General features: G+C 40.4%; 1 protein-coding gene across 1 annotated transcript in view; it reads left to right on the top strand.

Annotated features, from left to right (window-relative positions):
- Positions 1-15,834, top strand: part of PYM1 (PYM1 exon junction complex associated factor) — a 36,642-nt gene extending 20,808 nt beyond the window's left edge. Inside the window, exons 2-3 of the mRNA XM_089680300.1 lie at positions 4,813-4,906; positions 12,833-15,834. Coding sequence (XP_089536426.1) covers positions 4,813-4,906; positions 12,833-13,286 — 548 coding nt within the window. The 3' untranslated portion in view covers positions 13,287-15,834. The remainder of the gene's footprint in view (positions 1-4,812; positions 4,907-12,832) is intronic.
- The last annotated feature ends 8,528 nt before the right edge of the window (positions 15,835-24,362 follow it).

Below are 24,362 nucleotides of genomic sequence, written 5' to 3'. Positions count from 1 at the left end.
TGGGCTAGGTATTTTTAAATCCTTTTATTTTCACTGTTGTCTGTGTAATATCTTTTCTTGTACTCCTTTTATTTTTCATTCCATTAAATGGTCTTTAAAAATCTTTAAGCTGAAACTCTGAATGCTCCTACTAGCATTTTAAAGCACAAATTCAGACAAAACGTTTTTTGGACCATGCCGGGGAACTGTGCCCGCACTGCATGGGCCATCTGCTTGGTTTTGTCTAGGGGTCATAAGAGAGAAGGTCTATACTTACCAGTTTATATACTCTGCCTGTTCTCGGAGTGCAAGACCGGTCCCTGCCACTTCTTCCCCCTGCATGCTAGTTGTCTTGTGAATGGACTGTTCCTGACATCATCACGCCCATAGACCGGCTCTAAGTATGGGGATGGCAAAAACAGTCCACCGCTGGATGTGGAGGAGCACGGTTTCTGGAGGATCGGAGGTCAGGGTAAGTATTTCTTTTCCACTAAACAAGCATGGGAAAAAAAAATTACATGGAGTTCTGCTTTATGGAACTCTGCCTCTTTTTGAAGAAGCTACCACAGTGTAAACAGACTTTTCACCTCCAAACATGTTGTGTATTATGGCATCCAAAGAGTTCAATATTGGTCTCATCTGACCAGACTATATTCTCCCAGTATTTCACAGGCTTGTCGAAATGTTGTGCAACAAACTTTAAACAAGCTTTAACATGCTTTTTCTTCAGCAATGGAGTCTTGCATGGTGAGCATGCATACAGGCCATGCCAGTTGAGTGTATTACTTGTTTTCTTTGAAACAGTTTTACCTGCTAATTCCAGGTCTTTCTTAAGCTCTCTACAAGTGGTCCTTGGCTCTTGGACAACTCTTCTGATAATCATTTTCACTCCTTTGTCAGAAATCTTGCAAGGATCACCTAGGCATGGCCGGTTTCTGATGAAATTATGTTCTTTCCACTTGCGGATTATGGCCCCAACAATGCTCATTGGAACATTCAGAAGTTTAGAAATCCTTCTGTATCCAATGCCATCAGTATATTTTACAACAATAAGGTTGTGAAGGTCTTGAGAGGGCTCTTTGCTTTTACCCATCATGTGATGTTTAGTGTGACACTTTGTTAATGAGACACCTTTTTATAGGCCATCATTTGGGACTGAACCAGCTGATAGTAATTTGCACTGACAAGGGGCATGATTGCTTTATAATTAATGATAATTTCAGCTGGTGTCTTCCCATTTATTACGCACAACTTAATTTCTGAACTTATTTGTTTTGATTTCTTTGTATGTTTGGGTTGTTACCAACGTGATGAAAATTTCATGTCAATAGCACCTTTAGAAATATATTTACTGAGAATAATGGTGATGTGTTCAATATTTATTCTACTTGTATGTATCACCCCAACTCCGGAAAAGTGTGGATGCTGTGTGAAATCCAAATAAAAACAATGCAATGATTTGCAAATCTCATAAATCCATATTTTATTCACAATAGAAAATAGAAGACATATATGTTTAAACTGAGAAAATGTACCAGTTTAAAAATCAATTTTAAAATTAGCTTACTTTTAAAGTTAGGACAGGGCCATATTTACCACAGTGTAGCATCCTCTCTTCTTTTAAGAACATCCTGTAAACATCTGGGAATTGAGGAGACCAGTTGATAGATTCGTGGGAGAGGAATGTTGTCTCATTTTCGGCTGATATAGAAATCTAACTGCCAGCATTTTTTTTTTTAGGTTTAAATCCACTTTAAAATGCACATCTTAGGCCTGAAGATTACCTAAACCCCCAAAGACTAAATGGATATCAATTATGCAATGATGTAAAACTGAAAGCCCAAACAAAGCGCCATACAAATGATAGCTGTATAGCTGGCATATTGCTGCTAAAATATAGGCCGTTAATGGTTTAAAAAAAAAAAATAAGTAAAAAAAAAACACACAACTTCTGTTGCAGCTGTAAGTTTGTTTACATGTTGCTACTGCCATCATCATAGTAGTTACAGCAGTGGGTGTAAAACAGTTAAAAGATGTGATCATATAGGGAAGATTGATTTAAAAATGCCAAGCCATAAAATTGTGTGTGCCTGCAAAATGGGGAAAAACAGGATACTCAAAATTGTCTGTAGCTGATGTTTTAAGAGCCTTTACAGCTCATCACTTTAGTGTTAACTATATGACCTTAGAAATGTTCCTCTCACTCTGGTACACTAATGTGTTGCATAATCATTGTCTACACATGTATGTGTGCCCTATGTTTGTATTTGCATTCATAGGTAGAGGGAGTGCTGTTATTGTGTTTTTTAATTTAAATTAGTCCTTTTTAATTATTTTTTTTAAGCCTGTATTAATTGTTTTCCATGTATTGCTATCATAAGGGGGCTGACAAGCCCCCTATTTCATAATATATATGGAATGACAGGTTCTCTGCATGGAGGCCTCAGGGGTCTATTAAGGGACCCCTTTGCCTTCTCTGCACTAAGGTCAAGAAGATCAAACTCATACATTGTTTGATCTCCTTGTTTTCCTGGTCAGAGCCACCAGATTCTGACAGCTCTGAACCCAGAAGTGCTCAGGGCTGAATGGTGTCTGGTGGGGACGCACATACCAAGCCTGGTAAAAGTGAATAGTCAGCACCAGTACCAGTGTCAGCAGATCACTTTGCCAGAAAGCCTGCTGAGCAAAACAAAAATGAGCTTGCTTTACCTCCATGAAATATTCTAAATATCATTGGCAGTTAAGAGTTTAAATTGAAAGTTGGCAATTTCCTTAACGTCATTGTAAAGGCTGAAGGTTTTTTACCTTTATGCATTCTAGGCATAAGCGTAAAAAACCTGTGTGCTGCTCCCCCCACAGCCCCCCTAATACCTGAGCCCCATCTTGATCCAGTGCTGTGCATGGGAGCAGCGGCCCTCCTGGGTCTCTTTCCACATTCGCTGAGACACAACATCGGGAGCCAGGGTTTGGGAGCCAGCACACACTCAGCAGGGGGGAGGAGTCAGGAGTGCCAGCGGGGGACCCAAAAAGAGGAGGATCGGGGCTGCTGTGCACAAAACCATTGCACAGAGCAGGTAAGTATCACATGTCTGTTTGCTTTTTTTAAAACTGATCCTTTTGTGTTACTTTAAGATGTTTTTTACTTACCTAAACTGGAGCTGAATGGTGCTTTAAAGGGTATTTCCACTTTTGCAGTTTTGAAACCCCAATATATGTTTTCTCTGCGTTCCCAATCATGCAGCGTACCTAAAAATGAACAAGTGTGTGTTTCTTACCTTTTTAAATGTTTCTAATAAGGTGTCATAGCTGATTCAAAAGCTGTCTAAAGAAGTTGGTCGGGAATGTTGGAAAACCTTTTTAGAACAGTGGCTGCAGCACCTGATCAGTGTATTCTGACAGCAAAGAGTCCTTCTGTCAGTATGCAATGTTCTGGGGAAGGAAGGGCAGCAGGCAGGGGGCTAGATTCCTTCATGCACTTTGCTTATGTGGATGGAGAAATCTGTTCCTTTTTTTTCCATTCAACCCAGTGGCCTGAAAAAAAAACCTGACAGATTACTGTACTAACACTCATGATGCGGAGATCTCTCCTTCTGTGCCTTTGTGTGCTGAGAGGGGAAATGTTTTCCAGCATGTCCCTTTGACAAAAGCCAGTCATTAGACCGGTATCTGTCACAAAGACATCTGTACACTGATTGTTGATGGGTTTCTGTTAAACTGATATTCGGCCCATGTGTACCCAGCCCCAGTGTTGGACCCCACATAAAGTGAGCTATACCTAATTAAAATAAAATGCAGGGTGGTGGTTTCTAAATTGTTAAAATTTAGTAACTGAAATCCACATAAGGGTGAACCCTGGGTTAAAGTGATATTAAACGTTTGTGATTTAAAAAAAAAAAGTTCTAGTTACCTGCTCTGTGTAATGATTTTGCACAGAGCAGCCCCGATCCTCCTCTTCTGGGGTCCCTCACTGGCACTCTGGGCTCCTGCTGTATCTGAGCCAATGAGGAGCGAGAGAGATGGGAGATCATCGCCTCCTGCACACATTGCTGGATCGAGAATGGGCTTAGGTATGTATTTAGGACAGGCTGCGGGGGGAGCTTTTTGCAGAAGGTTTTCTTTTTTTTACCTCCTTGGATAGAATGCAGTGAGTTAAAAAACCTTCAACCTTTACAACCACTTTAAGGGTTTCAACAATGTTGGTCAAAGCGTGCCAAAAGCACTGCAAATGCTCTTATACCAGCTGATTATTGTGTAAAATGGACCTAAGGGCATGGAAAGGGGGAAATAGGCCCCGGTGGGAGTCCAAATCGCATGCCAAAGAGTGTGATGTTAGAATTTGGCAGTTTTGACTGTCTCATGCCTGTTTGAAGATTGTGTGCACAGCACCATTCATACCATACCAGCCCATTTAGTTTACTTTCCCTGGTGAAGGAAGTCAGTTGGTTAATCTAGCACTTGTCATGCCAATGGAAGGCTTGTAGAGATGACCAAACTGAAGATTGCATTTACCTTGCTTCTTTACTTGACTTTATTACCCTTATCTAGCATACTATGCATTGATGACTGTTAAATGTTTTTCTTTCTGTTTATTTGTATGGTAGGTAATGAGACATTAAACACTTTAACCAGTTACTTGTTCTGTATTTTAGTTTAATATATGCACGTTGGGCTTGGGTTGATTCTCTCTAGAGTTGTTATAGGCATGTAAATCTGTTAGAATTGTTTATGTATACAGAAGAAAGACTATTGATAAGAGTGCGCTCATGCCAAATAAAAATGTGTTTATGATAAATATAGTTACTATTTTGTTCTTGTGTTGCTTTTTGTTTGTAGGGAAATACATAGCAGCCACTCAGCGTCCAGATGGCACATGGCGGAAACAGCGGAAAGTAAAGGATGGCTATGTGCCTCAAGAAGAAGTTCCTGTGTAAGCATTATTTTAATTCAAAATGTAGCTTGTTGTAGCCTTTAACCCTTATACTGCCACCACTGGCTGGGGGGTTTTACACACACTTCCAGTGGCTGCATCCTCCGGGAGTGTGTATAAATCTGATAAGTCAGCTATCTGATGGTAGCGATCTGAAGGCTGTGCAATCACTGGATCGCTTCCAGAACCCCACCCCGGGAGTGCCAGTTCATTATTCAAGGCTAACTTTAAGCTGCCCATTGTTCACAGTTTACCTCTAAACTGATGACCAGTATGAGGTGTGACAATTTAATTCCCAGGAAGCCCATTGTGTAGCAATATGGTGGGGAGTCGCACAGTCAATCACACTCGAGCTTATTCTGACATGTTCTACCTTGCACTCGCCTGGGTTGCAGACCTGTAGACTCGGTCTTTATGGATGAAATAAAAAAGCATATGTGGAGGATAGGTATAGGGTTAACCTCCATGGTGGTCTAACTAATCAATATTTTTGAATGTCAAAGCGGTACATTTGTTTTGCATGGAAGTTTGTTGTTTTATATTGTAGGCCTGTAATTCTTAGGAATAACTCACTTAAATCTGTCCAAACAAGAGTCTAGTAAACATGATCGTTTGAAACATGAAATTTTAAATTATAATATAATAAATCATAAAAAATAATAATATAATAATAAATTTAATTCAATAAGGTAATCAAACCAAAATAAACTGAAATTTGAAATAGAACACCAAGTTTGCACATCACTGAGCTCAATCGCAGAATCGTTTTCATTGTCTGATGACGAATTTCCGCCAAATCACTATCGCTCAATTCTGCAAGTGATTCTAATTCACTATCACTGTGTTCTTGCTGGTCTAAAACTGCTTTTGACCTAAAGGGACGCTTTTTGGATGCCATGGACGTTCTCAAGTTTCCAGGCAGAAAGAACAGTAAAAGTGCAGGCAGGGCACTGGACAAAGCACTAGGGACAAAATTTAGGTGAAATGGTTTGATACAGTAATGTAATACTTACAGATTACAATGTATTGTGTGTGTGCCATATTTTTACTGTTTTGAATCTCCCGCCGATTCTGCCGTCCTATGTCCCGACTCTTGCAGGGAACGGAACCCGGAAGACGGATGCCAGCATTGGCCGTAGGACATGGCCGGAGGGCACAGCAGGAGGACATCGCGGGATCGCAGGACAAGGTAAGGATTGAGGGATCGCAGGAGAAGCACTATAGTGTAATCCTGAGTGTGGCTCGGGGTTACTGCTTTTGGTACTGTAAATTAACCCCCAGCCACACTCTGGATTACCGCTAGGAAGGTTAATATTCCCTCTGTAGGTACCATCCCTCAATATTTATCTGAGACAACAGCACGTAGAGTTGGGACTGTAAATGTGCCTCCCAAGGTATAAAACAAGAACAGATATCAGTATATATAAAAGCAATATTTTATTATTTACGTTTATTAGTATCACAAATACACATCATAAAAATCTAATAAAATGAATAATGTCGCTTGGAATATAACCATATAACTGTTCAAAAGATCCTAGTCTTAATTGGCCGAAGCGTTTTGCGGAAAATAACGCTTCCTCAGGGCCTTGAATCTCGTTTGTACAAAAACTTGTGTTTACATGTGTGACGATGTGTGTCCAACAACATGCGCCTGCAGGGCCCATGGGCAGGGGCTCAAAATCAGCAACACTTGTAGAGGACTACTCAAATAGCAACATCCTACAACCCAATGGATTTCAAAAATAGATATAGCATCACTAGCAACACATTTCCATTTAGTTATTGGATTTGGGACACCAGCCATATATTGTCTATAAAGATTGCTTGGTATCCAAAAAAAAAAAGGTGGATCTAGGATCCCAGTACAATTATTACACCACCAACACCCATAGAGCACATTTTCAAAATGGCGATAGAGATCCTTGACACTGTACTGCTAGGGTTATGGTATGTAAAAAAATAAATACATAAATAAAAATGTAAAAAAAATAAATGTTTTTACATTATAATCTTTTTTTTTTATATATACTGATTTGGGTTATTTATTTTTACCAAAAAAGTTAGCAGAATACATTTTGTCCTAGATTTACGAAGAAAGATTATTTTATAATAAAAACACATTTTTTTTCAATATTTTTGGTCTTTTTTTCATCTATATAGCAAAAAAGTAGAAAACCTAGTGGTGATTAAATACCACCAAAAGAAAGCTCCATTTGTCTCAGATGAAAAAATTTGGATACAATGTTGCATGCCTGAGTAATTGGCATTCAAAGTGTGAGAGAGCTGAAAGCTACAAACTGGCCTGGACTGGAAGGGGGGAAAGTGTCCAGACTTGAAGTGGTTAAAGCCCATACATCAGTTAAACCACCCTTGTGGAGTATATCTATAATCCAGTAATTTATAAGAAATAGCTACTTTTACACTATAATGTTCATGGATTATTCTGATGTATTTTTTTTTATTATCGATGACGTGATGCAATTGAAATTTTTAGTGCGTTGAAGCTATTGATTATATGATAAAGCCACTTTTATTATCTGTATCAAAACCTAAACATACAGTATTTGGAGTCTTTGAAACCTGAATTAGGAAAAAAATTATATATATATAGTATATATTTTAGGGAACATATTTAGTATGGTATTGGTTATTAAAATAAAATGCATCAAACTTAGGATGAATGTGAATTTTTTTTAACATTGTTTTTAGTTCTGATTTCCGTGTATTTTTAAGATCGTCATCCACCTAAAACCTCACGTCCTATAAAAGTTGTCTGAATATCTTTGTGGTCTAAGTGGTTAATCAATATTAAATTAACTGACACACAAAAACTGCAAAATTTGGTGTGGTCACAAAGGTTTTAGTTACCCGTTGACATGGAGTTAACTATGTCTACTCCCCAAATGCTCTGACATTTCATGGTTCTAAAGATTGTTTAGCTGTGGGCTTCATAGTGTCTTCATAAGGACAGCCCTGATCATATTTCTGCTTATGACATTTTTACAAAGAAAAACAGTTTGTGTTTCCATTTCTTATCTGGTTTCATAAGAGTTTCTTGGTTTGAAACCTCGTTGTGACGAGGGTGGGGGGTGGTTCTGGCTGTGGACCGTGACCCAGGGGTGGGGACATTGGGGTTTGTATCACACTGGAACAGTGGTCCCCCTACCCAGAATTGGAATCGTTAAGGAACCTGGAGATGGATTTTCACTTTCCTCCAGGTTTTAAAGCCGAACTAAACCTAACTGCGAGCAGGCATCTGTTTACTGTAGAAGAGACATGCTATGTCTCTTCTGCAAGAATACACACTTACCTGCCTGTTCGCAGTCTTTTATCGAATATACACGGAGCTGCACATGTGCAGCTCAGCATGCACTCCCGACTGTGCTGGAATGACTGACTCCTGTGCGCATATGCAGGATGACATCATCCCTCACCGGCCAGTCAAGAGCCCGAAAACCAGGCACCCGATGAGAAGATGACATCGGCCGGCGAGGGGTGTAACTGCAGCATTGCTCGAAGCTGGAGGTGAGTATATTTAATTTATATTTAGTTTAGTTCTGCTTTAAGTTTGAAAGCCTGTACATTTTGATCCACTTGAACTGCCCACAGAAGGACCTGTAGCGCTTGCATGTGATCTCATGGTAACCCTGACACCCAAATATGTTTATAGACCAGAAAAGCCTTGTAAAACGTGGAATGTCACATGTACTGGCATGATCACAATTGATGTTCTCCAGTGTCTAAAAGCTATAAAAGCTTTCAGACATTGCACAGCCAATATGGAAATACTAGCTTCTCCCTCTATTATCCACTGCTGCATAAAGTTTAAGTAACTTGCTTCTGATGCATCCAAAGTGGATCAAATTCCAACTCTTCTATAAATTTGTAAGAGATTGTGCAGTCGGTGTCAAATATGCTAGATACTCTACAATCTTTATTCTTTTATGCATTATTGTATTTGCAACTGACTGACCATGCATATGATCAAGAAAAACAAAAATAAGTGAGCGCTTGAATAGATATAATAATGAGCAGCAGCTGTACACCAAAAAGGCACCGTATCAAACCTTCAAGGACATGAATGTAAAAAAAAGGGGGGGTGCAGCGCTATATAACTTAGCAAATAATAATGGATCAAACACAGATGATAAACAATAAAAACAGTGACTGTGTGTTAATAAAGCCACTGGATGGTGGCTATGAAGTGAGGGAAGTGAAACAGTCCAATGGAGGAGTGCTCTTAAGATCCAGGATGATCCTCAGACGTCCAATATTAGGAACCGTCAGGTGATAGAAAATGTAAAGATTGCGCACTCACCAGATACGCAATCTTTCTGCGCATTTGTGTAAAATATCACTGGACCTCCTGTGTCATCATCCTGGTCTGGTCAAATCTGGTCAGCATATCCTTCTTTGCCTGGTACCCGGATAGATGCAGCTATTCCATGGATCTGGCTGGTTCCCACCAGAACTCAAATAAATAGAAAGGGCCACATAGTGTGATATCCTTAGGTATCTTTATTATAGGCACAGGATAGCAGGAAAACCAACATACAAAATAGTACTGACCAGATGCAAATCAAAGATGGCCGCCGGAACCCCTCGTGGCGCCGGCGGTGAGGCGTCCAACCTGCTGTAGCTTTGCTGACGCGTTTCGAGCGAAGGCTCGTACTCATAGGGGTGCAGCTTACAGTGGTGGACGCAAATGACAATGTTTAAATACGTATTTAAACATTGTCATTTGCGTCCACCACTGTAAGCTGCAGCCATATGAGTACGAGCCTTCGCTCGAAACGCGTCAGCAAAGCTACAGCAGATTGGACGCCTCACCGCCGGCGCCACGAGGGGTTCCGGCGGCCATCTTTGATTTGCATCTGGTCAGTACTATTTTGTATGTTGGTTTTCCTGCTATCCTGTGCCTATAATAAAGATACCTAAGGATATCACACTATGTGGCCCTTTCTATTTATTTGAGTTCTGGTGGGAACCAGCCAGATCCATGGAATAGCTGCATCTATCCGGGTACCAGGCAAAGAAGGATATGCTGACCAGATTTGACCAGACCAGGATGATGACACAGGAGGTCCAGTGATATTTTACACAAATGCGCAGAAAGATTGCGTATCTGGTGAGTGCGCAATCTTTACATTTTCTGTCACCTGACGGTTCCTAATATTGGACGTCTGAGGATCATCCTGGATCTTAAGAGCACTCCTCCATTGGACTGTTTCACTTCCCTCACTTCATAGCCACCATCCAGTGGCTTTATTAACACACAGTCACTGTTTTTATTGTTTATCATCTGTGTTTGATCCATTATTATTTGCGAAGTTATATAGCGCTGTACGACCATGCATATGGGCTGTGAGCTAGAGATGTAATCATTTAGCAGGCGTTCCCCAAGACATAAACATTGTTTTCAAGGGTTCCTCTTTATTAAAAAGGCTCAGAAAGGCTGGTCCTGAAGCTATGGAATATACGGTATGCTTCTGCAACAACAGAAAATCAGACCGCTTAGTCTCATGTCTCTAATAATTGGGCAGGTTTGAACTCTGATGGCAGAATCAGACTGTTGCCACACCCTGCCAATTCCTCTACTTTCAGCACTAACTGGTTGTAAACCAAGCTTACAAGTATATAGAGTACTCTGCAGCATTCAAGCTATTTTACTTGAGAGTGGTCCACCATACCTGCTTGATAAATCCCCTGTAAGGTAGCCTTAGGCAGGCCATAGACAATGTGATTGTTAGCCCGTGGTTGCAGGAAAGAAAATTGCTTGATTCCCCCATTAACACAGTCAGTATCTCCCTCCCACGGAGCTATTGTGTTCTCCTTGTGGGAATTGGGAGGGGGGGGGGAGGGTTTAGTCGTCCCTGCCAGGAGAACACAATAATCATTGCTAGCAGCTATAGCTGCTGGCAATAGTCTCATGAAAAAGTGCAACAATCGAAATGGGTACAATCAGCCTACCCATAGGCGGTTCGAATCTCGGGCAATCCCTGCTGAACCGGCCGAGATTAGAACTGTCTATGGCGAGCTTTAGTCTCTTAGGGAGTGCATGTCAGAGCAGTTTAAGATGCATCTGGATTCCTTCAGCGGTGCTTTTGACTTCCTTCTTAGCTACATTTAAACCCACAGCAGTTCTGTGTGAACACAAGATTTTAAAGAGACACTGTCACTTTGCTCATTCAGTTCGTTTTAACTAATTCCCGCCCAGCCTATAGACAAATGACAGCCAAGCGGGAGCTCTCTCGTTCTGGGTGGACATCCTAGGACGTCCTCCCCAGAACACGCCTCATGCTCGCCCACAGTCTGCGCTGTGGTGCAAGCTGTCACCTGCTGTGTCCACCAGACACAGCCGATGACAGATCACTGTATCGGCCCGCTGCTGGTACCATGTGATTGCTGTTGCCAATACCAGCAAATCGCATGACAGCTGTACACAATTGATGGTTTTCATTCATGCTATACATTGTGTGCTATTGTGTTGCTCATTGTGAATGGTCCCAGTGATCACATGGTACAGGCAGGGCCAATCACAGTCCATCCATACCTTGTGCTTAGGTGTGGCCAATCACAGCTAAGCACAACAAATCACACTCCATGAATTGATTTCACTCGGTAAAAATGATTGTTTACAACAGTGAAATTCACTGTTACAAGCAATCATAATGTGTATTGCTCTGGTCACAGCATGTAAAAAAAAAAAAAAAAAGAAAGAAAAAAGTTGTAAAATATATATATATATTTTTTACATACTCTCACCAGTCAGTGTCCCTGGTCACTGCCCCTGGTCACTGCCACACCAGTTATATGACAACGCTGTTCTGAACTAGTGACAGTATGTAAAAAACAAATTTAAAAAAAAAAAGTTTTTTAAATTAATTTTCCAAAATATTTTGACAAAAAGATTACAACTTCAAAAATCTTGCCATGTGATTACATTCCACTATTTTCTGTTTCCCAAAAAGGGGTAATTTGGGGAATATTTGTACTGTCCGGTTGTTTTCAGGCCTTAAGAAATGAGATTGGCTTGCAGTACTAGGGTCGTTGGTTCAAATCCCAGCTACAGCATCACCTCCTGGAGTTTGCATATTCTCCCTGTGCCTGCGTGGGTTTCCTCCGGGTTCTCCGGTTTCCTCCCACACTCCAAAGACATGCTGGTAGGTTAATTGGCTCCTATCTAAATTAACCCTAGTATATGTATGTATATATGAATGTAAGTTAGGGACCTTAGATTGTACTCCCCTTGAGGGTTAGGGACTGATGTGAATGAAAAGCGCTGCGTAAATTGATGGCGCTATATAAGTACCTGAAGTAAATAAATAAATTGGCCATCAGTACATCAGGGTTGATCGATTTTCAGATATATATACCACAGTTTGTGAACTCTTTAACCTTCACACATACCAAATAATATATACTGATTTTGTTGCACTTTTTCATGAGACTATTTTTAGCAGCTATAGCTGCTAGCAATGAGTTATTTTTACCACAAAAAGGTAGCAGAATATATTTTGACCTAAATTTATGGAGAAAGATTAGTTATTTAGAAAATTTTATAATGGAAACGAAGAAAAATGCAGGTTTTTTTTTTTTCTTTAAATTTTTGGTCTTTGTTTTTTTTTAGCAAGAACTAAAAAACCAAGTGGTGATTAAATACTACCAAAAGAAAGCTCTATTTGTGTGAACAAAATGGTAAGAATGTAGTTTGGGTTCAGTGTTGTCATGCGAAGTGTGACAGCGCTGAGAGCTGAAAATTAGCCTGGGCAGGAAGGGGGTGAAAGTGCCCAGTATTGGTGTGGCTAAGCTGATGAAAGTATATTAAAAAATCTCCACAGAAAAATTTGTATACAGGTCTTTTTTGTAAAGTTTTTGTTTGTACTGCATTTAATCAAAATATTTTAATGTCTTCTTTTACAGTTATGAAAACAAGTATGTCAAGTTTTTCAAAAGCAAGCCTTCACTTCCACCAGGCCTGAGCCATACAGAGCCCCCTGCTAATAAGCTGCAGCAGTCCACAAAACCAGAAACAGAAACCACCCTTTCTAAGGCAGCCAAACGGAATCTGAAGCGCAAGGAGAAAAGAAAACAAGAAAAAGGCGAGCGGGAGGCAGTGGATGAGGCCAGGCAGGAACTAGAGAAGGTTAACATTTCAGAAACCACAGAAGCAAAGGACAAAACGGCTAACGAGAACCCAGCAGCTGAGAAGGCAAAGAAACTCAAGAATCTCCGTAAGAAGCTTCGACAGGTGGAGGACCTACAGCAAAAAATAGACTGCGGAGAGATTAAACAGCCATCCAAAGAGCAGTTAGACAAGCTGGCCAGGAGGAAAGCATTAGAGGAAGAAATTGAAGACCTAGAACTGGACTTGTAGAAAGCTTCAAATAAGTAGTAGCAGAAGGCATTCATTGTGGGCTAGATTTCCTGGGGACATGTTTTGGCATTTTCTGTTTACTTTATTTCTTGTTCACTTGTTGCATTGTAGTTTTTCTAGGATAATATGTGAGAATTGTCCAGGAGATAACTTTTTCAGACTGCCCGCAGGACATCTGATCATTGGAATCTTATTTGCCATCAGTTTTTAGACCTCTGCCACTTAAATAACAGCTGCAGGTATAAAACTCAGCCAAGTAAATGGGTTGCAGCTATAAAATAGACAGACCCACTTGGATAAACTGGACAGTGGTACATTATGAAGAGCATTTCATTATGTACATTTACAGTATAAAGCAATAATACGAAGGGTTAACATTGCCATGTGCAAAATGACAGTATATTACTGTCTGTATAACATCATGGTAGGAGAAGATTTGGAGTCCTGAAAGAACAAATCTTTTCATTTAAAATAAACTGACAACTTAGAGGAAGATGTATGTTTCTGGTGGACTCAGGACTACAATGAAATGTTAAGTCATCTAGACTGCCAGGGTCTTCTTGAAGTGAATCCATTTAGGAGTGCATTATGCAGAGCTGTAAGAATTAAGACCACTAGTGTATTTTGCTTTATTAAAGGAGACATATCCCACCACCTGCTGAACATCTTGGTCTAGTAAACTAATAATTGCATGGAATGTATATAGATAAGTTGCAAACCTAAATTTAAAGGGAAACTATAGTCTTTTTTTTTTTTTTTTTTTTTACAGTGTTTTTAGATATGTATGTCATTCTGATTAGCCTGAGGATGTGTTAAAAAACCTTGTTTCTATGTGTACCTTTTTTTTCTTCTTTTTTTTATTTTTTTACACAGGCAGCTATATTTTCTCATTACACATACAGGCTCTCCTTCCTACTTAGTACTGCACAGTGACTGTGCTTCATTATTCCACTCTCTGCACAAGTGGGTAGGTTAGGTCTGCTTGAAAACAGAAGATGCTCAATGAATTTAACTGAGTTTTTATTAGTAACATATGAATTGCTTAAAACCCCTGTCAGTCTTTTACAGTTATGGTGTCTCTTTGGGGAGATTTAAATTTAATTTTTTTTTTAAGAAATAACAGGGGGAGTAAAATTTCTCCAAAAGTAGTGAAATCCTCTCTTAGAAGTCTCTGGTGACAGCTGTAAGAATTGGCTCATTCATTGGGTGGTCAGCCCAGTAGAATGTTAGGGGCTGTATGTTTATATTTTTGTACTTGAGACAAGTTGCGTGCAGGCAAGCCTATATTTGTGTATGGCAGTGCATTGGCTGTAGGGACTCACCTGTACAGCCGCTGAGTTTGCCAGACACACAGGGATGGGTGCATGGACCTGACTGTACAGGTTCTGCATCAGGAGGAACTGTGCGCTTGCGTACCTGTTAAACTCAGCTGTGCAAGTGAATATGTACGGTCAATGCACTTTTATTCACTAGTGTAGGCTGCCATGCAGCTTGCTGCAAGTACAGTGCGAATGAACCCTTTTAATTTTCTATTGCTTTCTGTCCATGTAACATTTGCCACCAGGATAAATGAAGGTGATGAATCTTTCCAACGGGGACACAGACGATAGTTAAAAAAAAAAAAATGGGGATTTTAACAGTTTTCCACTCTATCAAAACAGTACATACGGGTGACCACTAGAGGGAGCATGTTCTTGTGTTTGTATGAAATACCATACCTAAAATATGCAAGTAAGTAAAAATGTGAAACTTGCATAATTATGTTTATGTAAAAATAACAATGACATAAAATGTGCTCTTACTGAAAATACACTGTAGTTTCCCTTTAATAGCAGTCAGGTACCGTGAAATCAAGCACAATGCTCTATTCAAATAGAGGCTAAGGTGGGGTGCAACAAGAGACTGCTGGGGATCAGTAGTGTCATGGGATAGTAGAAGAAATTGTGGAATGTTTTAAACACCATTATTCTGTCTCTATGATAATCCAGGACACCATCATTATGTTTTGCCTATAAGATGACACCATAGCATAAATTACATCTGTGATTTGCCAAGAGCAGAGCAGTCCAAGTTGTTTTGAGCCACAATGAAATAGATGGTCATGGATCACATTCAGTGTGAAAATGATGTCAAACAGAAACTGTTGTCTCATAATGTTAAAGTACATTAGATAATGTCTGGTTGTTTTCAGAGGATAGTATAATGTACCAGTTGTTCACATAGGTATATACTGGTCACCTGCAGAGAAGCAGCTGTGAGCAACATCAGGGGTATGTGAGAGCCACTTGTAGATCACCAAACATATGAAAAGCAGTTATGTCCATTGAAACCGGTAAGGTAATGTGTATACATAGCTGTACATATACTGTATCAGTGACTTCGGAAGCCTCTGCAGCCTCTATATTCCTGTTTTCCAGTCTCATCTCTGTATACATTTTCCTTGTGAAAAGACTACACCATTTCATTTATTTAAACTCCTATATTGTACTGTTTGTTACTACTTTTTGTAATAAAATAGAAGGTGTAATAAACATAGTTTGCACCATAATGCTGTTACTTGTCTTCAAGTTGCACATTGTAGGAAACAACACTAGAGACTCCAATTATTTGTTATGGTTCAGAACACAGAGCTATCTGCTTTGGTACAACCATTATGTTTAAGAAGAATATATACAGTGAGGAACAGAAGTATTTGGACTTTTTAAAGGCACAGTAACAGGTCTATGAGAGCCAGAATTCTTGCTGTTTCTTAGCTGTTCAAATACTTATGTTCAGCAGTGCAAGACAAATAAATTCTTTAAAAACCATACAATGTGATTTCCTGAATTTTTTTTTTAATTCTGTCTCTTAGAGTGGGAATGCACCTACAATGTGAATTTCAGACCCCTCCATGATTTCTAAGTGGGAGAACTTGCAAAATCGCAGGGTTTTCAAATACTTCTGTTCCTCACTGTAACTTGGATTACAAAATCTGGGTCTTACTACAGGTAGAAACAACAAATAAGCCAGATAATTTATTTCAGGTTGTTCCTTGGTGGTAGATTATGGCAGTAGCAAGAAATATGCAGCTAAAGTTTAGTTTTTTCCTTTTTTTTACTATGTCGGGCCAGCATTCCTTTGATAATGAAAAAAATCCATTACCATTTACCAAGAAAAGAAAGTGGGAATGAACAATTTGAAGACAGATTTCCTCAGTAGTCACTGCCTGAAAAACGGGAAATGGCCGGTCCCTTCATCCCGACCTCTTCAATCTTCTATATCGGAAATGGGGACTCCAGATGTGGACATCCTGGTCTCCAGGTTCAACAACAAGTTTACCTTTGTGGCAAGGACCAAGGATTCTCTAGCACCGGCATCATATGCTATGATACAGTCAGGTCCATAAATATTGGGACATCGACACAATTCTAACATTTTTGGCTCTATACACCACCACAATGGATTTGAAATGAAATGAACAAGGTGTGCTTTAACTGCAGACTATTAGCTTTAATTTGAGGGTATTTGCATCCAAATCAGGTGAACGGTGTAGGAATTACAACAGTTTGCATATGTGCCTCCCATTTGTTAAGGGACCAAAAGTAATGGGACAATTGGCTTCTCAGCTGTTCCATGGCCAGGTGTGTGTTATTCCCTCATTATCACAATTACAATGAGCAGATAAAAGGTCCAGAGTTCATTTCAAGTGTGCTATTTGCATTTGGAATCTGTTGCTGTCAACTCTGAAGATGAGATCCAAAGAGCTGTCACTATCAGTGAAGCAAGCCATCATTAGGTTGAAAAAACAAAACAAACCCATCAGAGAGAGAGCAAAAACATTAGGCGTGGCCAAAACAACTGTTTGGAACATTCTTAAAAAGAAGGAACGCATCGGTGAGCTCAGCAACACAAAAAGACCCGGAAGACCACGGAAAACAACTGTGGTGGATGACCGAAGAATTCTTTCCCTGGTGAAGAAAACACCCTTCACAACAGTTGGCCAGATCAAGAACACTCTCCAGGAGGTAGGTGTATGTGTGTCAAAGTCAACAATCGAGAGAAGACTTCACCAGAGTGAATACAGAGGGTTCACCACAAGATGTAAACCATTGGTGAGCCTCAAAAACAGGAAGGCCAGATTAGAGTTTGCCAAACGACATCTAAAAAAGCCTTCACAGTTCTGGAACAACATCCTATGGACAGATGAGACCAGGATCAACTTGTACCAGAGTGATGGGAAGAGAAGAGTGTGGAGAAGGAAAGGAACTGCTCATGATCCTAAGCATACCACCTCATCAGTGAAGCATGGTGGTGGTAGTGTCATGGCGTGGGCATGTATGGCTGCCAATGGAACTGGTTCTCTTGTATTTATTGATGATGTGACTGCTGACAAAAGCAGCAGGATGGATTCTGAAGTGTTTGGGGCAATATTATCTGCTCATATTCAGCCAAATGCTTCAAAACTCATTGGACGCCGCTTCACAGTGCAGATGGACAATGACCCAAAACATACTGCAAAAGCAACCAAAGAGTTTTTTAAGGGAAAGAAGTGGAATGTTATGCAATGGTCAAGTCAATCACCTGACCTGAATCCGATTGAGCATGCATTTCACTTGCTGAAGACAAAACTGAAGGGAAAATGCCCCAAGAACAAGCAGGAACTGAAGACAGTTGCAGTAGAGGCCTGGCAGAGCATCACCAGGGATGAAACCCAGCGTCTGATGATGTTTATGCGTTCCAGACATCAGGCTGTAATTGACTGCAAAGAATTTGCAACCAAGTATTAAAAAGTGAAAGTTTGATTTGATTATTATTCTGTCCCATTACTTTTGGTCCCTTAACAAGTGGGAGGCACATATGCAAACTGTTGTAATTCCTACACCGTTCACCTGATTTGGATGTAAATACCCTCAAATTAAAGCTGACAGTCTGCAGTTAAAGTACATATTGTTTGTTTTATTTCAAATCCATTGTGGTGGTGTATAGAGCCAAAAATGTTAGAATTGTGTCGATGTCCCAATATTTATGGACCTGACTGTAATTACATGGACTCTGTTCAGGTTAATATATGCCCTCTCTCCAGTGTGGATTCCTCTTCAACTGCTCCAAACAGGCCAGACCTGCTATCTCAAGGGCCCCCTGCTGCACTTTGCTTCTCAGTTACTGTCTTTAATGGAATTGCTATTGAAAGTCAAGTCTTGAAGTACAAGGGTATGGCTGACTGTTATTCCCACATTACTCAAAGGCAGAAAAGCTACTTCGATCAAAATCTACTAATGTACATTGATCTTTTTCACCTTATATGAACACAGGCATTTCAACCTCAGAGACAACTTGATACCTCAACTTCTGGCTTTCCTGCAGTGGGAACTTGGCTCTAGGTACTCCTAAAGGACAGGTTTCAGCCTTGTCCATCCTATTCCAAAAATCTTTTTGCTTCACTTTCACTTGTTAAAACCTTCTTTTAAGGTGTCTTTTGGATCAGACCCCCATTGCAGCAGCCTGTGCTGTCTTGGTATCTCAAAATGGTTTTCTGTGGCCTGCAGAAAAGTGCAAAGTGGCCTTCTTAGTGACTATCACATCTGCCATACTTGGTTCAGAGTTTGTGTCTCTCTTGTAATGAACCCTTCCTAATATTTTCCAAGTATATAGTGGTCTTATGTCCAAGACCCTCCTTTCTACCCAAGGTAGCTTTAGCCTTAAACATTATTAAAGACATTTCCCATCATTCTTTGTGCTCTGCTCCTAAGAATCCCTAGGAACTTGCCCTCCATTGTTTGGACATAGTCAGTGCTATCAGTATCTATCTGAGAACCACAGCTTCAATCCAGAAAGCAAAAAACTCTGCCGTGCCAACAGGGTTTTGAAAAGGACACCCTGTTACCAAGTCCACTATTGCTAGACGAATAAGACAACTGATTGTAAGAGCTTATACTCTAAAGAATAAGTATAATATAATATGTCTGCTCTCACCACCTGACCGGTGGAACATTCTGACTTCAAGCAGCTGTTGCTCAGCTTTGTAAGACCTCCACCTGGTCTTTTGATCATACGCTTTTTAAGTTCTAACAGGTGAGCGTTCAGGTCTATGCAGATGCAGCTTTCTTTCATTTGCACTCTGAGTTGGAGTCTTGACCCTTGTCAGTTTTGTTGGTCCTGTTGTCACAGTTCTGTTTGCCTTGTTGTTGCCCACCCTCTTATTCATTACTTGGGAGCATCACAGGGTCTATGAAACTCTAACGTGTGTACCAGGGGCGGACTGACCATTTGGAAACTTGGGCACTGCCCGAGGGCCTGGGGTCAGTAGGGGTCCCCATGAGATGCCCCTGGTACCTTTTTCATAGGCTTTTTTGAGTTTGGGCAAGGACACAGGGGCCCCATGATCCCCTATTGCCCGGGGGCCCCATGAGTTGTCAGTCTGCCCCTGCTGTGTACTGTACGATTTAAGATAGAATTTTGAATTGCCGGTAAATTCTATATCTTGGAGTTCAGAACAGGGCACAGGCCCCCCTCCCCTATGTTTTTGTGTTACTCTGCATTGCTTGCTAAAAACATCTTGCAGAGTGGTATAGGGTTATAGGGGTATGGCGAAGGGGGTGTCCAATCACCTGAAGGTAACCACCTATATAACCCAGGATCTATGAATATCCAGTCTGTGTCCTGTATTGTACTCCAAGATTTGGAATTTACAGGTAAGTCAACATTCCTTTTTTCCATTACAATTTTAGGTCTAGGGTTAGATTTATGGATGCAGAATAACTTTGCTGAATGGCATATTGTCTGGCATCAGCCCAGCAGGAGATCAATTCTACATTCTTGTAGCCTTTCTGCTAAGTATACTACTATGTTTTTTGGTACAATAGACATGCACATTTTATTTTAAAAACTTTAATTAGTTTTGGATCAAGTGGGATAAATGTAGAACCTCTGTTATGTTTTTCTTGCTGTCTAATGTTTTTTTATGGGAAATTTACCTCCACTTCCCACTGGGAATGCAGAGCGCAATAAAAAACTGCTGGGGTTTTCCTGCTGTACTGTGTCTCTTTTTGCACTCTATCAAAAACTTTTACAAAAGGTTGTGACTGGAGATGCACATAAAAAATCAGTTTATAGCTTTTATTTGTAAAGCCTAGTTCAGGTCATATCTCAATATGTACCGTATGTACAGTGCCATGCAACTCCTCTATATTTGTCAGAGAACCACATTTAAAAAGTGCACAGCTGTCTGCATTCTGTGTATCCCTGCTCAATGATGTGCAATTCATATCGCCCGGGACATGTAGCACCAGGCAGGTAGTTTTTCTTTTGCTTTAGCCCTGCTGTGGGCAAGCAGCAGGGCATGTCTTGCAAGTGGAAGCATTCGGGTGGCAGGACTGCCACCCGATTGTTTCCACACAGTGCCAGCCGCCACCCCCTTGCCCGCTATATGTCCCGGGCTCCGCTTGCCCATCTGCAGGCTCAGGACCAGTTAGTGGGTGCCTGCGGTATGTTGGGATGTGGGTATAGACAAGGGAGGAGAGCGGATTCATCCGCTCCCCTCCCCTTCTTGTCCTGACCCAGAAGGTATGTGATGTCACGTCCGGGTCCCCACTGACAGATTCCTGGCCATCAAGGCTGGGAATTAATGTAATGAAGTGCGTTGTGCACTGCATTACATTCAGTGGAGCACAGGGGAGACATGCAGGATCTAAAAGACCCTGGATGTCTCACAAAAGAGAAACTGTCACCACACAATCATCACATAGGGTACTTTGTCCCCTATGTGATTTGAAAAAAAAAAAGGTAAAAACATTTTTTTTTATTTTTAAAAAATGTAAGTTACACCCAAGCATATAACACTCCCACCCCCACATATGTACACACACACAAATGTAAAAGTGCCTACTCATGAAAACAATGATTGCGATACACATGTTACATACCCCCATGCACGCCAGAATGAGAGAATTCTAGCATACCATACCTCTTCCGTAACACTAAACTGATAACCTACAAGGAGCTTTAAAAGCGTCACCTATAGAAAATATAGGGTACTAAAGTTTGTTGCCGTTTCATGAGCGCATGAAAATTTAAGGTTTGACATGTTGGATATCTATTTACTCGATGCAACCTCGTCTTTTATAGTTTACAAAAAAATTGGATAATTTATTGCTTTTGGGCCCTAAAATTAACTTAAGTGTATTGTTTACTGAAATTTTCCTGAAATTATTGTTTACTGAAATTTATTGTTTACTCAAATTACCTTTGTGATATCGTTTGATATGCAAAATTGGTACTACTGCTATTTTATTCTCTAGGGTCTCTGCTTTCAGAAAATATATCCTGTTTTGGAGTTTTGTGTAATCTTCAGGCCTTAAATGATTTTTTTAAACGTGCGCAAAAAACGCAAAAATGTCTCTGGCAGCGAAAGGGATAAAGGCTACGCCCAACACTCCCCTTTCCTGACAAGCACCCAAACAGAGTTCGTTACACTGCAAGGCCTCTCCCCTCCCTGCTATTCCCCGGGTTCAGTACTGGAGACAGGCAGGGAAGGGAGGAGGAGATAGATACAGTGTAATGTATAAAATATTAAACGTTTAAGTCGCCATAAAGCCCCTTTTGTTTTTAAAAGCCCCGGACAGACATTCTATAAAGCACCTCAGATTTAAATACAGTTTTCGTTAAAAAAAAATTTTTTTTTATCAGGACAAATAGATTGTCATGAGAGACAAATAGATTGGGGCACCAATTTATTCCCTGGACAAGTCATTTTTTCAAAAATTTCAACACCCCTGCCTGCTGCTTCGCAGGAACGTAAAAGTAGAGCTGTTGTTGATTGCACAGCATTTTGTACTGTGACTGCATTTGCATACACTGATCATTTGTAGACTTGTGTTTATAGCCGCAGTCATTCCATGGCATAAAATCTGAGAAAAAAAAGATTATTTGTTTGATATTTAGAGAAGTACAGCAGCCAAAATGCAACAGTGCAATCCCAGTGACCTAAGTGACTTAGCAGCATAGGCCACTATTATGCAACACTACACGGGCTGTAAATTGGCTTTTGTGTCTGCAGCCTTCTGAATCAATCACTTGCACAGCTTTTGTGACATTCAGCTTTCTGGTGTTGGCTTGTTTATTCAAGTGTGATGACATATTGTGGTTTCATCACCATGCTGCCATAGAGATGTGGTTAGCCTTAGGGGAAGGCAACTAATCTCTCATGTGTATTACAATTGCAATTTGTCAAACTATTGAATCTTTTAAATATTTGCTTATTTAACAATTCTTAATATCCAAAATGCTGTGTGATTTAAGGGCATAAATTCCAAATGTTGGATGTATAGCAGGTTTCTCAAGGTAAGTCTCTGAAAAGCACATGGCAAATGAGAGGGTCAACCTGCTACTCATGTTCCTTTAAGACTAAGATAACACTCAGTGTTGCTCAACTCTGTTATCTAGTTGGAGGCAAGGAACATCCTGAAACACCTTCCTAATACACCACTTAATGACAGTCACCATCAGACACATCATCTTAATGCCCAGCCTTAGCAGATGTTTTTGTCATTATGAAGAATGGAGAAACCGAGCCACTTCTTGGAATGGGAATTTGAGTTACTGGGTGAGTCATATTCTGCAAAGATTTATTAAGCATTGGTATATTAATATATTTGGCACCCAGAGCTGGTGTCATGAATATCAAGGCCCAGTATTTTCTCAAACTGAGTTGTGCACCTCCCCTGGACGCTTTTGGGTGTACCAAGGCAGTGTGTTCACAGATTGCTGAAGGACTGGCTACATCACTAGAAGATCCCTTCTGCATATACACCACTTGCAGTGCTACTCCATATTACATAAATGTGACAGCAAATCATAATTTCAGCACATGCAAACCAAAACAGCAACTGATTCTAACACTTCTTCCCCCAACACAAGAGACCAATCCACTATGAACCTGTTTGATCCTATGGCAAACACCAATGTAAGTGCTGTCTCTTCAGCCAACACCAGTGGGGTAAGATCCTACCTCTACAGTATCCCACTCCCATCTCTACAGTACAAATATTCACTAGAAGTACTGAGGAAAGTTTATAGTTTAGGATAAGATGTTAATGTTCCAAGTATGAGAAAAGAGTTGCGATTGTAAAGGCAAAGCTATTTCTCAAAAACATAACAAACATGTCTATTGTTACTTGCTCTGTGCAATGGAAATATGCAGAACGGCCGCAAACCTCCTTTACTCAGGTTCCCTGTTGGCGCTCCTGGCCCCTCCGCTTTGTCCAGTGCGTGCTCATTCATGAGCCCCACTGCTGTGTCCCATAACACAAACTGTGGGACTGGGCCCCACCACCTGCTCCCTCATCGCTGGCTTTGACAGCGCTGGGAGCCAATGACTCCTGGGGGTTTATTTACTAAAGCTGGAGAGTCCAAAATCAGACTCCCTTCTGCATAGAAACCAATCAGCTTCCAGGTTTCATTGCCAAAGCTTCATTGAACAAGCTGAGGTTAGAAGCTGATCGGTTTCTATGCAGAAGGGAGTCTGAATTTGGACTCTCCAGCTTTAGTAAATAAACCCCCTGGTGTCCCAGCAAAGCCAGTGAGACACGGAAGTAAGGGGAGAGAAGAGCTGCAGCTATGCACGGCGCTGGGTCAAATGAAGGCTCAGGTATGTAAAAGGGGGGGGGGGGCAAGGGGGATGCTGATGCCTAAAAATGTTTTACCTTAATGCAGGGAATGCATTAAGGTAAAAAATGTTAAGGCTGTAAAGCCACTTTAAATGTGCCTCAATTTTGGACATTATTCTATGATAAAAATCTTTTCAATATGGACATTATTCTATGGTAAAATAACATACCTGAGTAAGGCCTCTTGCACACTGCTACCTAAAAACACAGCGGTTTTAGACATACAGGCATTTTGTTTTCTACTGAAATAAATGCAGACTATTGGTTTCAATTTACATGTACACACATGTGCTGCATATAGATCAGTAAAACAAAAAATTACAGAAATCTGTGTTGCTGGTCAATATCTTCTATGTGTATACACACACAAATATGTGCATGTGCCACACTCCTTGATTGAAATAAATCTAGAAGAATTTTTACCCATTTGTAC

The sequence above is a fragment of the Staurois parvus genome, unplaced genomic scaffold (assembly GCF_062004578.1).
Source record: "Staurois parvus isolate SC_StPar_1 unplaced genomic scaffold, SC_StPar_1.0 ptg000017l, whole genome shotgun sequence".
Lineage (NCBI taxonomy): Eukaryota > Metazoa > Chordata > Amphibia > Anura > Ranidae > Staurois > Staurois parvus.
Note: the sequence above shows the minus strand (reverse complement) of the source record. Positions and strands in the feature narration are given on the sequence as shown.